Consider the following 17674-nt stretch of genomic DNA (forward strand, 5'->3'; position numbering starts at 1 on the left):
CCTTTTATTTATTTCTTAAAGCTTTGTGTATTGCTTGTTTTCTCTCTTTAATTTAGCTTTTTAAGCTTCAAATATTGCTTTTTTTCCTTTTATTTATTTAAAAGGTTTAAGTATTTGCTTGTTTTGAAAGAAGTTAGCTTCCATTATATCAATTGGACTGCTCCCCATAATTTTTGGTTGTCTCCTCATTACAACCATCAAATATATATCTCCCCACCTTTTTCCTTTATGAATATCTTCCATTTTTAGTTTTCCACTCAATTTCCCATTTACATATATACACATCTCTCCCCCCCTTTTGTTGATTATTTTTGGCTAATTAGCCCATCTCCATCATACATGTTTATTCCTCACAATTCAACCAATTAATCACATTTTCATCTCAAATGGCAGCCGCATACTGCAGGCGGGCTCTGCTAATCGCCCCCCGCTTGCATGGCGCCAACCGGGTCGCATCCCGGACCTTCTCCGACGTCGTTGAGCCCCGCCCCTTGTGCGATCTTGTTCGACCCGACTGCAAACGCCTCATCCTCGTCGACACTTTGGCTCTCGTAAATTATTTATTTATTCCTCTCTCATTATCATTAGCATCTTTTTTTTATGGGCAAATGAATTAAATTAAAATATTGCGCCACATTGAACTCAAACCTGAGACCTTTGGCCTCAAACATTACCATTGTACCGCTTGGCTAACTCAAGCACATGCATTATCTCTCTTCTTTTTTTTTTAAAATCTTAGTGGACACTTTGGCTCTCGTGTATTAATATTTATTTCTCTCTCATTTTCATCATCATCTTTTTTTATAGGCAAATGAATTACTTCATATGCCCCTTAAAAATATGAACTTTTGGAATAACACGAGTTTAATACAAATTGGTAAAATATAAGAGATAGATAGAAAGAAAAATGTGTTAGTGGAAATTGGGTCCCATCTAATTAGAGAGAAAAAATTTCCTAATACAGAAAGTTTCTATTTTTAAGGGATAGATAGAATAAATTTAAAGATCGCGTAACAATGAACTCGAACATGAGACATTTGGCTTCAGGCGTTACCACTCTAACGCTTGGCTAACTCACACATACGCATTATCAACTTTTTTTTTTATCTTCGTCGACGTTTGGTTGATTAGGTGAGGAAATTCGAGGCGAAGGGGCTGCCTACGAAGCAGGCCGAGGCGATCACGGAGGCGCTCAAGGACGTTCAAAACGACAGCTACGACAATGTGGCTCACAACTTCGCCTCCAAAGTTGACATGGAGAAAGTCAGCATTTTCAACCTTGTTTTCTTCTTTTGATTGTTTATCCATTGATTAATTCGGTTTTTTCTAGAGTGTGATGACGATCGAATCCAACTCCTCCAAATTCGAAAGCGAAGTTAAAAGTGATGTGGTATGTTTTTTGTTTCTTTGAAATGTGTAAACCTTGTTGATGGATGGTAGAAAAATCATGGCGATGATATGAAATGTAGATTCACCATGTCTCTTTGCTGCAACAAGAGAATGAGAAATTGAAGTCCGACATCGATAAAATCCGCAGTGAGATAAGGTGCGCGCCATTGTTACGGATTCCAATGTCTCGCAGGGGCGGACCCATGTATAAAATGGGTGGGGCTAAAGCCCTCAAAAAAATTATATTTTAAGTATTTTTCTTTTTAAAATTTTATAATTTATCTAAATTTAAGGTAAATTATTATTTAAAAGCCCTTATAAATAATCTGAAACTCTAAAAAATATACTTTAAAATGAAATTTAGAAATCACAACCCTTATCGTTATTTATTTCTGCGTCCGCCCCTTATGTCTCGTATCGATTATGGTAAACAACAGATGTGGGATTTATAGACCCAATGAGCTCGGGTCTCTCCTAATAACCTTTCTTGTTTGGTTTGTAACAATAAACACATCTGTCATTTATTGACCAAATAGAATCTCTCTTCTAATAAACTAGTCTCGTGACTAAAACAACAGATGTGGAGTTTAAAGATCAAACGGACCCCCTCTTTTGATAAACTAATTCCATGACCAAAACAACAAAGGTGGGATTAATTGACCAAACAGACTCCAGATGTGAGTTTTATAGACCAAATGGATTCTTCTTTCGATAAACTAATTCGATAACCAAAACAACATATATATGGAATATATAAATCAAATGGGCCAACTCTTTAATGGGCCAAATATGCTTCTTTTGATAAACTACTCTTTTGAAACGAGTTCTCTTATTTGATATGTTACATCGATGCTTATCTTGCGTTAATCTGTTCAGGTATGAAATAGATAAAGTCACGGCAGGGTTGAAGTTGGACCTTAATCTCGAAAAAGGGTATGTATGGATTAGAAAAAGAGAGAGACATAAATAATTTCTTGTGCATATAATTAAGGTAAACTAGTTTAATTAATTTGTTGTTGGTGATGGATCAGGCGAATCCGGGATGAGCTCAACCATCACCATCAAGACACAATTAACCTCAACAGCAAGATTGATCGAGTCAGTACTTAATTAAATTTCTCAAATTTTCTTACAATTTGATGCTAAATTCTTACATTGAATCTTGTGTCAGGAAATTCATGTGCTGAGGGCAAACATAGAATCATTGAAATACGAGTTGATCAAATATTGTGTTGGGACATTTGCCTCCATTGCTGCTGTTGGTCTCGCTTTGCTTCGTTTTGTTCACTGATTCTTCATTCTACTAGTTAAAGAGCTTTGTTCTTTTTTTTCACAGAATAAAATGGTGTAGTTAGTTAGTTAGTATGTACACTGGTTTTTGTGTTTGTATCTTGTTTACTAGTGATACGAATTAGGTTAATGGCTTTGACAAAGTGTAATTTACTAACCTAATCTTCCATTTTCACATATTACTTACTACTCCCTCCGTTTCATAGTAGTTGAATTATATTTCTTTCTGGCACGAATATTAAGAAAAAGGTGTGCAATAGAGTATTAAATAAAAAGACAGTAAAGTATTCAGAAGACAAGAAAAAAGTAGAGAGAATATAATAAGAGAAGGAAAGTAATAATGAGAAAATGTGTTACTTTAAAAAAATACTCTATTACTGTATGCCCAAATGAAAAAAATGACTCTATTACTGTATGCCCAAATGAAAAAAATGTCTCTACTATTATGGAACAGATGGAGTACTTTTTAGTGGGAGAACAAACTACGGATCGTCAAAAGTAAAAAAATATATAAATATATGGAATAATTAACAAACCTAGAGTTGATTTTTATGAAAATTGTACACTTAAAAATTTATATAACTAATTCTTAATATGATAGAATCAAAATAAATGTATACAAAAACACGTAACGCTAAAATGCATTAGACCACAATTAGAGTTCCGATGCACACTAATGATGCTCACAAATCATATCATTTCACTATACATATATATATATAAATGCAAAGTCAATTTTCCCAATAGTATCACGAAGAATTCAAGTCATGATAGGATCCATTTAATTTACGTGTTTATTTGAATGAATTTGTCTAGTAAATATCGATTTCATTCAAATTACATGAGAGAAATTCTAATTTAATGCAATTTATGACTGTAAATCAAGCAATCTATATAATTAATAGGAGTATCAGATTTCTGTAAAAATAAAATAAAATACTGGTATATTTTGACTTTTATTTACCACAATCTTTTGAATCAATGCATTATAGTATATGATTTAAATCAACCTTTATTTTAGTCGAATCTCATCACTTTTTTCTCTCTAATGAATGTCAAAACATAGAATCAGAAAATTGATAAGCTCGTATATGTATGAATGTATATATTGGTCATGCTTGGATTATTTGTAAACATTGCAATCTCACATAATTTTGTTTTCTTAGATATATCATTTCGTATCATAATTAATGGCTAAGTTCATCGCATCTCTCTTGCTAGTCATGTTTTATCTCTCTCTCGTCTCAGCAGCGGGTAAGCACATTAATATCTCTATTCAAGTTTTGAGACAACATATTTCGTTCGTAAGGTGACGGACAAATCCGTCACTAATATTTTTTTAATTCTGGATTGTATCCTACGATAATATGTCAATAAAAATGTTTAGTGTTAGAAATATAATGATTACTGATAAATCTTCGCAGGAGAAGATGCCACACCAAAGGTTTGCCAAACTAGTGAGAAACTCATATGTAAAGTGGGGACGGGAGGTGTTGGAAACGTTTGTAGATGAATCGCGTAGAATTGATGTTGATCAAAATTGAAGTTGAGGGAATGTTTAATCCTATTAGAGAGAGAGTCGACTGATTACAAGAATCACAAAGTGGGAAAATCTTAACTAGCTAACTAACTAACCATCTATTTAAACACAACAAGAACTAACGGCTAGTTAGATCAATGGCCAAGATTTAATCCCTAAACTAATTCTACATCCGACGGCTACTGAAACATCCGAAGCTTGAGTGAGCTTCAGCGAGCCTCTCTTCATTTCTCTCTTGAAGCAAATGCATGAAGCAGTCGGTGCAGCTCAGTGATCATCTCCACAAATCTCCACCTTGATTACTTAGCTCACCACTACTTCATTCTACATATACTCACCAGCTCCATGCACAAATCCAGCTTGTTCTTGGGCAATGGTTTTGTGAGCATATCAGCTGGATTCTCAGCTGTGTTCACCTTGAATATCTTCACCTCACCCTCTTCTATCTTCTCCCGAATGAAGTGTAGGCGCACATCAATGTGCTTGCTCCTCTCATGATAAACTTGATGTTTAGCCAAGCACAAAGCACTCGAATTGTCACAGCCAATTGCCACTGAATCTTGAACAATCCCAAAATCTTTCAAAATACCCTTGAGCCAGAAACTCTCTTTGACTACTGCTGTAAGAGCCATGAATTCTGCTTCTGTGGTGGACAAGGCAACCACAGCTTGGAGACTACTCTTCCAACTTATAGCAGAGCCGTATAGAGTAAAGATGTACCCGGATTGGGACCTTCTAGTGTCTATGTTCCCAGCATAGTCTGAATCAGACCACCCAACCAAAACATCATCTTCATACTCTCTTGCACCATCAAACAAGATTCCCAAGTTGCTAGCTCCCTTCAAATACTTCATTAGCCACTTCAAAGCTGACCAATGTTCCTTCCCATGATTAGACATGTATCTAGAAGTTGCTGATACAGCTTGGGCTATGTCAGGCCGAGTGCTAATCATAGCATACATTGCACTCCCAATCATACTCGCATATGGGATTTTCTTCATCTCAGCCATTTCTGCATCAGATTTTGGCATTTGTTCAACTGATAACTTGTAATGGTGACCCATAGGAACTGACACCTCTTTCAAATTTTCAATCCCAAACTTTCTGAGCACTCTTGCAACATAGTCAGATTGGGATAGCCATATCCTTTTTTCTTCTCTATTCCTGATCACAGTCATGCCTAGGATCCTCTTTGCTGGGCCAAGATCCTTCATTTCAAAAGCTGCCTTCAAATCATTCTTCACCTTCTGGACTTCTTCCATACATGTTGCAGCTAGCAGCATGTCATCAACATATAGTAACAAGAATGCCACAGCAGCTCCACCTTCACTCTTAATATACACGCATTCATCATATTTAGAGCTTACAAATCCAGTACTGAGCATATGGTCATCAAATGTCACGACCGCCCTTCTAGGGTATAATAAATGCGGCGATCGCGACTAAAACTGACTTAAATACAATTAAAGAAAAAAAAGAACTAGGGTTTTATAAAAGGGGTATTTAACGACAAATAATCAAAAGCAAAGGGCAGAGCGACGCCTTGACAGATAGACTAAATAGAGGAAACAATTATCATCATTTATTTCGAAATAACGAGGGTTCAACGTATTCCAAAACATATCATGTCTTTAGATTCTAAACGAAATCAAAATAGTTTAGAGAATTCAACAATAAGTAAAACGGTTTTCAGCGGAAGCATCCAAGAGAAAAGTGACGTCATGTATGAAGACACAACGACACTCGTAGTCAAAAAAAAATATAAATGTTTAATTCTTCATTTAATTTGCTCAACACCGCCAACCGCTCGTCGCCGCTCAACCTGCACATAAGGAAAACACATGCAGGGCTGAGTACTAAAAATAATACTCAATGGGCTCATGCCGAAAACATTTTCAATAAAGAGTTTTATTTATCATGCCATACGAGAGTAACCATCGGGTTTTAGCTTTTAGAAAGGCCCGAGGCACTAAAATCATTTCTCATTGTAAAAGTCGACTGCAGTCATTTTCCCATAGACGTTAGCCATATCTGCCAATACATGACAAGGAATGCGGCCGCAAACCAGGTCACTAGACCGGCCAGCCCGTACGCTAGCACCCGATCTACCATAGGTGTACACTAATCCAAGTAGGGTTTGCGGCCCTACGAGGACCCGAATTCGATTTATATAATAATGGCTTCAAGCCATATCAGATAGGCACGTTAAAAATTAAACAAGGCATGATAAACACGATTCCATTTTCATCGATAAAAACATTTAGGACATCGTCCTTATTTAAAAGAAAGCCCACCTCAAAGCGCTTAAGTCTCAACTATATCCTTTCCCTTGGAATCAAGTTTCGGGCGCAATATATCACCTTTAAATATTGGAAATAGCACATATATCAACATGAGAGGTCAAGCAAAAGTTAAGATGCATGCATCCTAAAGCTTCAATTATTCTACCGATATGATTATGAATTCTTCCCAATTAAATCTTGCTCTTTTCAATTAATTCCGTCCGCTCACGCCCCAACAAATTTTATTAAAACAGCCCAAAGATTAAAACACCATACAGTCCAATAAAAGAGTCAACATACTCAACCCAAGGAATTTAAATGAGTTGATCCACTGCCCAAGACTAACAAAACGTTGGCCCAAAAATCTTATTTACCCAGCCCCCATTTCTTTAAAAACAAAAGGAGGAAATGATTTAAATAACCAACAAAATATACCCCCTCCAAACTATACGTGTTGTACACCCCTTTTCTTTAAACTACACCTCAATAGATTAGGATAAACAATTAAACAAGAAACAAAAGTACTTCCAACCCACACCACACGTGTACTCCTTTTCAAGCATTCACACACAAAGTTTAAAATTCTTATTTTAAGAGAAACCAACAATACTCTCCTTCCTAAAACGTGTTCTAACTTTTCTCTCCTTTATCACTTCAAAACAGAAGCTCCAACTCTCTCCCTCTCTGCTCGACTTTCTTCCCCCAAAAAAAACAGATTTAATTAAATCAGACTCCCAAAGCAGAATCCGACGTTTTCTCCAATTCACCGTGGTGTAAGGATCAACGTTGTCATTGACCTCTCACCGCGGTGTCGCCGTTGCCGGCTCCGATTCGCTGCCCGCACCCCCACCGTCGCTGGACGCCGCGTCGCTCGGCGCTGCAGCAGACGCTGCGTCGCCGCTCCGGCGGCCCCGACTTCGTCCGAAACAGCCCCGTTTCCACCCCGATTAACCCCGCAGATAAGTTCTTAAATTTAAATTTATGAGTTAAAGCTCGAATCTTTGATTTAGATTTTTTTTTCAGATTATCGATTAGTTTGAGCGAGAAACATGACATGCAATTCATGGATTGATGAATTGAACTGGGGAAGAAGATTATACCTTCAAAAGAACAAGATGGCTTGAAAAAGAAGATTTGCCGTTTCTGGCTTCCACCCCTCCCGAATAGATCCTAGTTTCTGTCAGAAGGCTTCGGGGAAAACAATATTTCATATTATGAGGAAGAACATGAAAGGAGCATGAGAGAGTGATTACCGTGATGAAATTAGGATTTGGTGAGGAAAAATGAGGTTTCTTCCTACTGCTCCCTCCGCCGCTTTGCGATTCAAAAGTGAGGAGTGAGTGGCTACGAATTTGTGTGAGGGATAGTGATTAGGGTAGGAGGATTTATATATCCGTGTACTGAGAGCAAATTTTGGTGATTGATTTCACCTTGATTGCCATCTAAAATTAGGAAGATATGCCAGAATGGGTGAAGAGATGGAGACGTAATTGCTGCGACGTGGGAGGGGAGCAAATTTTGGTATTTGATTGCTCAATCAATTTGGGATTAATTGCTTTGACTGAATTTTACAATTTAAACGGATGTTTCCTTGCAGAATGGAGGATTCAACGTGAGGAGAAGGGTTCTGATGTCGGAAGGAAGATTTCAGAGTACTGGGCTCAAAAGGAAATGAGATTGGGCCAGGGATATTATTTGAATGAGTATTAGTTTGGGCTCAAGACCCTGTTAAAATTTTATTTAAATAGTATAGCCCATAATTTATTCTTTATTAGATTGGACTTGTATCAATTATTTAATTCATCCGGTGCGTTGGAATTTAGTCTAATAAATAATCCTCAAGGAAAGGATCACATTGTGATTTCACCATCACTAATTTCGAGCTTTGTAAAATAAATCATCAATTATTTGAAGACAAACAAATTCGCCCCACATCAATTATTCAAAACAACCACGTCACATATTCAACGGAGTTGACTCGGTCAACCCACAATCATAACTCCGAACTAAAATTAGGTCATCAAAGAAACCACATAATAAATCCACTCGTCATTTAATTTGTGGCATTAAATGAAATAAAAGAGATCGTTTTAGGGTTCGAAAATTAGGGATCAAAAAGTGGGGCGTTACATCCTACCAATCTTAAAAGAAATTTCGTCCCGAAATTTGGCATCCTCAAGGAAAGAGTTCAGGGTACCGTTCTATCATCTTTTCCTCATTCTCCCACGTGGCTTCTTCTTGCCCATGATTTCTCCAGAGTATTTTCACGTAAGCAACCGGTTTATTTCTCACTTTCTGGACCTTCCGGTCCAAAATCATTTGGGGTCTCTCTTCGTAGCTCAAGTCCGGGTTCAAAGCGACTTCTTTATAGTGAATCACGTGCTTTGGGTCGAACACGTATTTCCGTAACTGCGACACATGAAAGACGTTGTGCACGTTTCCAAGGCTTGGGGGTAGCGCCAAACGGTATGCAACAGGACCCACTCCTTCAAGGATTTCATAAGGCCCGATAAATCGCGGTTTTAATTTTCCCTTGACACCAAAACGCGTTATTCCTTTCGACGGGGATACCTTGAGGAAAACTTTGTCGCCAGCTTGAAATTGTAAGTCGGTTCGCCGTGCATCCGCATATGACTTCTGTCTGTCTTGAGCTGCTTTTATCCTTTCACGAATTTGTCGGACAATTCCAACCATCTCTTCAACTGCATCGGGTCCAAGTATTCTTCTCTCGCCAACTTCGTCCCAGTAGAGCGGGGATCTACATTTTCTCCCATATAAGGCTTCATACGGCGCCATGTTTATTGTTGCCTGGAAACTGTTATTGTAGGAGAACTCAATCAGTGGTAGTGCGGACTCCCAACTTCCTCCTCGGTCGAGCACCACAGCTCTCAACATATCCTCGAGAGTTTGGATCGTTCTTTCGGACTGCCCATCTGTCTGCGGGTGAAACGCCGTGCTAAAATTCAAACGAGTCCCTAGCTCCCGTTGTAGGCTGATCCAAAATCTTGAAGTGAACTTCGGGTCACGATCAGACGTGATCGTCACTGGGACTCCATGCAGTCGCACTATTTCCCTTATATAAATTTGAGCTAGCTTATTTGATCCATAGGTTATGGGAATCGGTATGAAGTGTGCACTCTTGGTAAGTCGGTCTATAATTACCCATATAACAGAATTCCCTTTTTGCGTCTTTGGCAATGCTGTCACAAAATCCATGGCGATGTGCTCCATTTCCACTCGGGAATTTCTAGTGGTTGCAACTTTCCGTACGGTCGTTGATGTAGAGCCTTCACCTGTTGGCAGGCTAAGCAGCGCTCCACAAATGCCGCCATATCCCTCTTCATACCATTCCACCAAAAGGACTTCTTCAAGTCTTGATACATCTTCGTACTCCCCGGATGAGCGGTGTAAGGAGTCTCATGTGCTTCACTCATAATTTCGTTTTTGATTTCCTCATCACTCGGTATGCAAAGTCTCCCCTCGAAGGTGAGAGCATTGTCACCTTCTTCACTAAAGTTTCCAGATTCGCCGGTTCGCACTTCTACACGAATTTCCTCTAGTTTCGCATCCATCCGTTGTGCTTTGATAATTCTCGTCCTTAGATCAGGTTCAACAACTAAAGTGGCGATCCGTGCTTCCACGGTTTCAGGTGCTCTCACCACTTCCAAACGCATCTTACTAAACTCGTGTATCAAGCTTTCTTCTTTGGTGAGAAAAGTGGCCAGTTGAGGATGGCCCTTCCGGCTCAAGGCATCTGCCACTACATTTGCCTTGCCGGGGTGGTAATTGATGCCGCAATCGTAGTCCTTCACCAATTCGAGCCATCTTCGTTGTCGCATGTTTAAATCCTTTTGCTCGAAAAAGTATTTCAGGCTTTTGTGGTCCGTAAAAATTTCACATCGTACCCCGTAGAGATGATGTCTCCAAATCTTTAGGGCGTGCACAACCGCTGCTAGCTCCAAGTCGTGGGTTGGATAGTTCAACTCGTGTGGCCTCAATTGTCGTGATGCGTAGGCAATCACTTTGTTATTTTGCATCAAAACACACCCAAGTCCCACTTTCGAGGCGTCAGTGTAGACCACGTAGCTCATTCCAGGCTCTGGCACAGCTAAGATTGGTGCAGTGGTCAGTTTCTCCTTCAAAAGTTGGAAACTTGCCTCACACTCCGGGGTCCAATTTACTTTTACCCCCTTCTTGAGTTGTTGGGTCATTGGTCTCGCTATCTTGGAGAATCCCTCTATGAACCTTCGGTAATATCCTGCCAAACCCAGGAAACTTCGAATCTCGTTTGGTGTCGAAGGTGCCTTCCATTGTTGTACCGCCTCAACCTTGGCGGGATCCACTCGGATTCCTTCTGCCGACACGATGTGACCAAGAAAGTTGACTTCTTTCAGCCAAAACTCACACATGCTGAATTTGGCGTATAGCTTCTCGGTTCTCAACGTCTCCAAGGTGATTCGCAGATGCTCCTCGTGCTCTTTCTCATTCTTCGAATAGACAAGTACGTCATCTATGAAGACCAAGACGAATTTATCCAAGTATGGGTGGAATACTCGGTTCATCAAGTCCATGAATACTGCGGGTGCATTTGTCAATCCGAACGGCATTACAACGAACTCGTAGTGACCATATCTTGTGCGAAAAGCGGTCTTTGGTATGTCTTCCCTTCGGACTCTCAACTGATGGTATCCGGACCTTAAGTCCATCTTTGAGAACACACCGGCTCCTCGGAGTTGATCAAATAGGTCATCTATCCTCGGAAGTGGGTACTTGTTTTTGAGGGTCATTTTGTTCAACTCTCTATAGTCGATACACATCCTCATCGACCCATCCTTCTTCTTGACAAAAAGCACAGGAGCGCCCCACGGTGAGACACTGGGTCTAATGAAACCCAGGTCCATAAGCTCTTGAAGTTGTATCTTGAGTTCCTCTAACTCTTTAGGCGCCATTCGGTATGGTGCCTTGGACACGGGCGCCGACCCTGGCTCTAGGTCGATTGTGAACTCCAATTGTCGATCTGGCGGTGGTCCAGGCAAAGCTTCGGGGAAGACGTCTGGAAATTCTCGTACAACGGCAACATCTTCCACTTTCCTTTCTCCTTTCTCCTCTCCTTGTAGATAGACAAGATAAGCAGGACGCCCTTTTCTCACCATCGTACTAGCTTGAAGAGCGGAGATGATAGACGTTCGCCGGTTCATCGAGATTCCATAGTATATGGTGGGTTCCTCCCCCGGGGCTTGCAGAGATATTTGTCTCTCCTTGCAACGAATAGTAGCAAAATTCGTAGCTAACCAATCCATTCCCAAAATTATGTCAATATCCCCCATTGCCATGACTTGTAGGTTGTGAGCGATTAACTTAAGTTCTCCCATAAAAATTTCTACGTTCGAGCATGTTCGAGAAACCTCTATTACCCCACCTACTGGTGAAGACACTACCATCTTATGTTCAGATTTGTTAACAGGCAAGCTCAAAGTATCCACACACAAGTCAGATATGAATGAATGCGATGCGCCCGTATCAAACAACACAACGATAGGAGTGCCAAGGATTTTGCCCATACCTGCCAGGTTTCCCTTCTCGTGACTCCCATGTTCAGTCTTGGGTTGTTTCTGACTCAAGGCATATGCTCTAGCCTGGGAAGGGAGTCTTGGGCGGTAAGGTTGCTGTTGTCGCGGAGGTTGATCGCGATTTCCCCTTGATTCAATTTGCAGTGCCCTTGGCTGCTGGCGGGATCCTTGAGTGTTCTGTCTCGACCCCATTCCCACATTCTTGCTCGGACACTCTCTAGAGAAGTGGCCGTTTCCCCCACAATTAAAGCACTTGGTGGTGTTCTGAATTCTACACTCTCCAAAATGGTACTTGGAGCACACATTGCATTGGGGTGGCTTGGGTCGGAAGTCCCCTCTCTGGTTGGATGAGTTTTGCCCTCCACTATACTGTGGTCGGTTCTGGGTGGGCTGGTACCTCTTGTTGTCATACGGGGTCCCATTCCCCTCCCACTTCCTCTTCTCTCGAGAGTGGTGTGGTGGAGGTAGTGCCAAAGTAGTGTTTTCCTTCATCCTCTCCTTAGGCATAGCTGCCTCAATATCTAGCGCAAGGGCTAACGCTTCCGCGTAGGGGAGTCTTCCACGACTAGCCAACGACATCCTTATCTCATGCCTTAGTCCCTCACGGAACTTTTCAGCCAGCTTCTCGTCAGTATCGACTTGGTCAGGTGCGTACCGGGTCATGTTGTTGAGCGCACGGTCATATTCGGTCACAGTCATGCGCCCTTGGGTCAAATTGTAGAATTCAGATGCCTTTGCCTTCCGGTAGCTCTTGGGCACGTACTTATTATATATTTCTGTCTTAAAGCCTTCCCAAGTCATCCCCGCTGCTTGATCTCGGGGCATTGTCTTCATCCTGGTATCCCACCAGAAGTCAGCAGACTCGGTTAGTTGGTAGGTCACACAACTCAACCGTTCCCTATCATTGCACCCTAGGATTGCGAAAATGCGCTCCAATGCGCGTATCCATGATTCAGCCTGGGCCGGTTCTCCCATTCCATCAAAGACGGGAGGTTTTTGCTCTAGAAAAAGCTTCACAGTTTCACGATCAACCGGAGGTGGAGGAGGTGGTGGCGGAGGGATGGGTTGAGTCACACTCTCTTCCATCGTCTGAGGGGTAGGTTCACGGTTGTTACGTCTTATGTTGCGTCTTGGCGGCATTCTGATTCATTATCACACGAGTTATTATCGCATTTATTCAAAATCCAAGAATAGTCATGTGGTATAGTTGAAAAGTGGGGATTAAGGGACAATTGCATCATAAAGAGCTTTTGCAAAGGTATCAAATACAATTGCACAGAATGATAACAAGAGAGCAATTGCAAAATAGTATAGCAGGAGATGATTGTAGCAAAAGGCGATTGCTCAACAGGGTAGTAAAAAGGTAATTGTTTAATAGTGTAACAAAAGACAATTGTACAATGGAATAGCAAAACATAAGGGCACAAATGGGATAGAAAAAGGCAGTTGCACAACAGAATAATACAATTGCATAATAAGACGGCAAAAGGCAATTGTACAATGGAGTAGTCAAAAGATAATTGCACAATAAGGTAGTAAATTATATTTGCACAATAGTATAACAAAATACAATTGCATAATGGAATAGCAAGGATAATTTCAAATTATGGCAAAAAGCAATTGTACAATCGAGTAGCAAAAGATAGTTGCGCAATAGTACATCAAAGGTAATTGTGCAATATGATAGAAAATGACAATTACAATATAGTATAGCAAGAGGTCATTGCGTCATAGGCTAGCAAAAGATAATCGCACAATAAGATAATAAAGGATGGTACCAAATCATTACACAATAGGATAGCAAAAGACAAGAATTTCCCATAGAAATATCAAAATGTTGCCTCGAAGAGGTCTTAGTTCCATCATAACGAAAACAGAAGGTAAAACAACGGGAAAGAGAAATGTCAAGGCCAAGCAAAACAATAGAGTATCAAAACATGGGAAATCGTAATAAAATATTCTAGAATTATTATGTTTAATCATTTCCATCCTCATCCTCCTTCTCCTCGGTCTCTCCAACGCTCTCTCTAATTGGGTCCTCCTCCTCTTCGGGGTCCTCTTCCTCGGGATCCTCTTCCTCACTTTCCTCCTCGACACCCGCGGGTGGAGGGGTCATCCCAAACCTCCCATTGACCTCTCTGTCGATTCTTAGAGGGGCTGCGACACGCATCCCGAGTCTCCTTCTCTTAGGAACACGGGAGACGTGTGGCTCCTTGTCGCATCGATACTTCCGCATGCGGGCTGTACCCGGCGGATAGATATGTGGAGGTGGATCACGTGGCGGTCCATCAAATGCCGCTGTCATGGCCGGAAGCAGCACCTTTATAAGGCCAACCAAATCTCCTCGCGCGGTGTAATCGGGCGGGCTATACCATATGAAAAACCGAGATGCCTGAGCGGTCCACTCATCCCAAGGAGACGGTAAAGTGTGGATGAGCTTTTGGATCCCCTCGTGATGGGTAGCTCCCCCATATGCATAGGCGTTCATCCATTTACTGTAAAACTCGGTGACGTAGGACATGAGGAAGAGCTTCCCGTCCCACTCGTAATCTCGGTAGCGCTCAACCGGGTGGTCCCTTTCGCTGGAGTAGCGATTACGCATCGGAGCATAATACCGTTGGGCCATCTAAAAAAAAGAAAAACTCAGCATCAGCACAAGGATCGAAAGAAATAACAGTGTATGAGGTTTCAAATGATGCTGAGAATGGGTGCGTATATATAAATCTCCAACGGTGGAGGTGTGAGGGTAGTATCATATCAAGAATGAATGGAATTTCATTTCCGAGGCAAAAAGGTTTGTGCATTTTCGCATTTCGTTAAATCACGATATATTCCCACGCGTCGCTTGCCTTGCGTTAGGCTTTTCGTGCCTCCACGTTCGACATTATCTCAAAATTTTCATTCATACATGATTTACAACTATGTATAGCAGCATGCTTAAGTTCTTTCACATAGATATTGTCTCATAAAGCAATTGAATAATCACAACCGTAAAATACAAGTTCATCGCATAACAACATTCATCATCTTGGGCATAAGCGCAAATATCAATTTCATATCCATGCATTTTCATCAATTCATATTCCAAGCAAAAATTTCAAAAATCATATCAACTTTGTTTCCCATCGAAAATTTCAACTTCGGTTAATCAAATCCAAAACTCACAAAATATTTTTACCTTTTTTTTTGTGGTTGGGCGGAGACGAGTTGTGGTATTGAGCTATCGATATTTATCAATTTATCAAATTACACATGCATAGATTTTGACTCAAACAAGACTCTTGGGTCCAGAGCGGAAAGAACTGAGGCTCTGATACCAAACTGTCACGACCGCCCTTCTAGGGTATAATAAATGCGGCGATCGCGACTAAAACTGACTTAAATACAATTAAAGAAAAAAAAGAACTAGGGTTTTATAAAAGGGGTATTTAACGACAAATAATCAAAAGCAAAGGGCAGAGCGACGCCTTGACAGATAGACTAAATAGAGGAAACAATTATCATCATTTATTTCGAAATAACGAGGGTTCAACGTATTCCAAAACATATCATGTCTTTAGATTCTAAACGAAATCAAAATAGTTTAGAGAATTCAACAATAAGTAAAACGGTTTTCAGCGGAAGCATCCAAGAGAAAAGTGACGTCATGTATGAAGACACAACGACACTCGTAGTCAAAAAAAATATAAATGTTTAATTCTTCATTTAATTTGCTCAACACCGCCAACCGCTCGTCGCCGCTCAACCTGCACATAAGGAAAACACATGCAGGGCTGAGTACTAAAAATAATACTCAATGGGCTCATGCCGAAAACATTTTCAATAAAGAGTTTTATTTATCATGCCATACGAGAGTAACCATCGGGTTTTAGCTTTTAGAAAGGCCCGAGGCACTAAAATCATTTCTCATTGTAAAAGTCGACTGCAGTCATTTTCCCATAGACGTTAGCCATATCTGCCAATACATGACAAGGAATGCGGCCGCAAACCAGGTCACTAGACCGGCCAGCCCGTACGCTAGCACCCGATCTACCATAGGTGTACACTAATCCAAGTAGGGTTTGCGGCCCTACGAGGACCCGAATTCGATTTATATAATAATGGCTTCAAGCCATATCAGATAGGCACGTTAAAAATTAAACAAGGCATGATAAACACGATTCCATTTTCATCGATAAAAACATTTAGGACATCGTCCTTATTTAAAAGAAAGCCCACCTCAAAGCGCTTAAGTCTCAACTATATCCTTTCCCTTGGAATCAAGTTTCGGGCGCAATATATCACCTTTAAATATTGGAAATAGCACATATATCAACATGAGAGGTCAAGCAAAAGTTAAGATGCATGCATCCTAAAGCTTCAATTATTCTACCGATATGATTATGAATTCTTCCCAATTAAATCTTGCTCTTTTCAATTAATTCCGTCCGCTCACGCCCCAACAAATTTTATTAAAACAGCCCAAAGATTAAAACACCATACAGTCCAATAAAAGAGTCAACATACTCAACCCAAGGAATTTAAATGAGTTGATCCACTGCCCAAGACTAACAAAACGTTGGCCCAAAAATCTTATTTACCCAGCCCCCATTTCTTTAAAAACAAAAGGAGGAAATGATTTAAATAACCAACAAAATATACCCCCTCCAAACTATACGTGTTGTACACCCCTTTTCTTTAAACTACACCTCAATAGATTAGGATAAACAATTAAACAAGAAACAAAAGTACTTCCAACCCACACCACACGTGTACTCCTTTTCAAGCATTCACACACAAAGTTTAAAATTCTTATTTTAAGAGAAACCAACAATACTCTCCTTCCTAAAACGTGTTCTAACTTTTCTCTCCTTTATCACTTCAAAACAGAAGCTCCAACTCTCTCCCTCTCTGCTCGACTTTCTTCCCCCAAAAAAAACAGATTTAATTAAATCAGACTCCCAAAGCAGAATCCGACGTTTTCTCCAATTCACCGTGGTGTAAGGATCAACGTTGTCATTGACCTCTCACCGCGGTGTCGCCGTTGCCGGCTCCGATTCGCTGCCCGCACCCCCACCGTCGCTGGACGCCGCGTCGCTCGGCGCTGCAGCAGACGCTGCGTCGCCGCTCCGGCGGCCCCGACTTCGTCCGAAACAGCCCCGTTTCCACCCCGATTAACCCCGCAGATAAGTTCTTAAATTTAAATTTATGAGTTAAAGCTCGAATCTTTGATTTAGATTTTTTTTTCAGATTATCGATTAGTTTGAGCGAGAAACATGACATGCAATTCATGGATTGATGAATTGAACTGGGGAAGAAGATTATACCTTCAAAAGAACAAGATGGCTTGAAAAAGAAGATTTGCCGTTTCTGGCTTCCACCCCTCCCGAATAGATCCTAGTTTCTGTCAGAAGGCTTCGGGGAAAACAATATTTCATATTATGAGGAAGAACATGAAAGGAGCATGAGAGAGTGATTACCGTGATGAAATTAGGATTTGGTGAGGAAAAATGAGGTTTCTTCCTACTGCTCCCTCCGCCGCTTTGCGATTCAAAAGTGAGGAGTGAGTGGCTACGAATTTGTGTGAGGGATAGTGATTAGGGTAGGAGGATTTATATATCCGT

At 40.7% G+C, this 17674-nt stretch overlaps 2 protein-coding genes across 2 annotated transcripts; one reads left to right on the forward strand and one right to left on the reverse strand.

Moving 5' to 3' along the window:
* The first annotated feature begins 316 nt into the window (after positions 1–316).
* LOC121784016 (protein FMP32, mitochondrial-like) lies at positions 317–2798 on the forward strand. The gene is made up of 7 exons (XM_042182195.1): positions 317–551; positions 1132–1263; positions 1331–1390; positions 1470–1546; positions 2266–2322; positions 2421–2487; positions 2561–2798. Exons 1-7 carry the CDS (start codon positions 387–389, stop codon positions 2678–2680), a joined length of 678 nt encoding a protein of 225 aa, XP_042038129.1. The 5' UTR covers positions 317–386; the 3' UTR covers positions 2681–2798.
* An 11248-nt stretch (positions 2799–14046) lies between these two features.
* LOC121785324 lies at positions 14047–16339 on the reverse strand. Its single transcript, XM_042183707.1, has 2 exons — positions 16290–16339; positions 14047–14697 (listed from the first exon to the last, which is right to left on the reverse strand). Exon 2 carries the CDS (start codon positions 14695–14697, stop codon positions 14047–14049), a length of 651 nt encoding a protein of 216 aa, XP_042039641.1. The 5' UTR covers positions 16290–16339.
* Between the last annotated feature and the right edge of the window lie 1335 nt (positions 16340–17674).

The sequence above is a fragment of the Salvia splendens genome, chromosome 21 (genome assembly GCF_004379255.2).
Source record: "Salvia splendens isolate huo1 chromosome 21, SspV2, whole genome shotgun sequence".
In the NCBI taxonomy this organism is placed as follows: domain Eukaryota; kingdom Viridiplantae; phylum Streptophyta; class Magnoliopsida; order Lamiales; family Lamiaceae; genus Salvia; species Salvia splendens.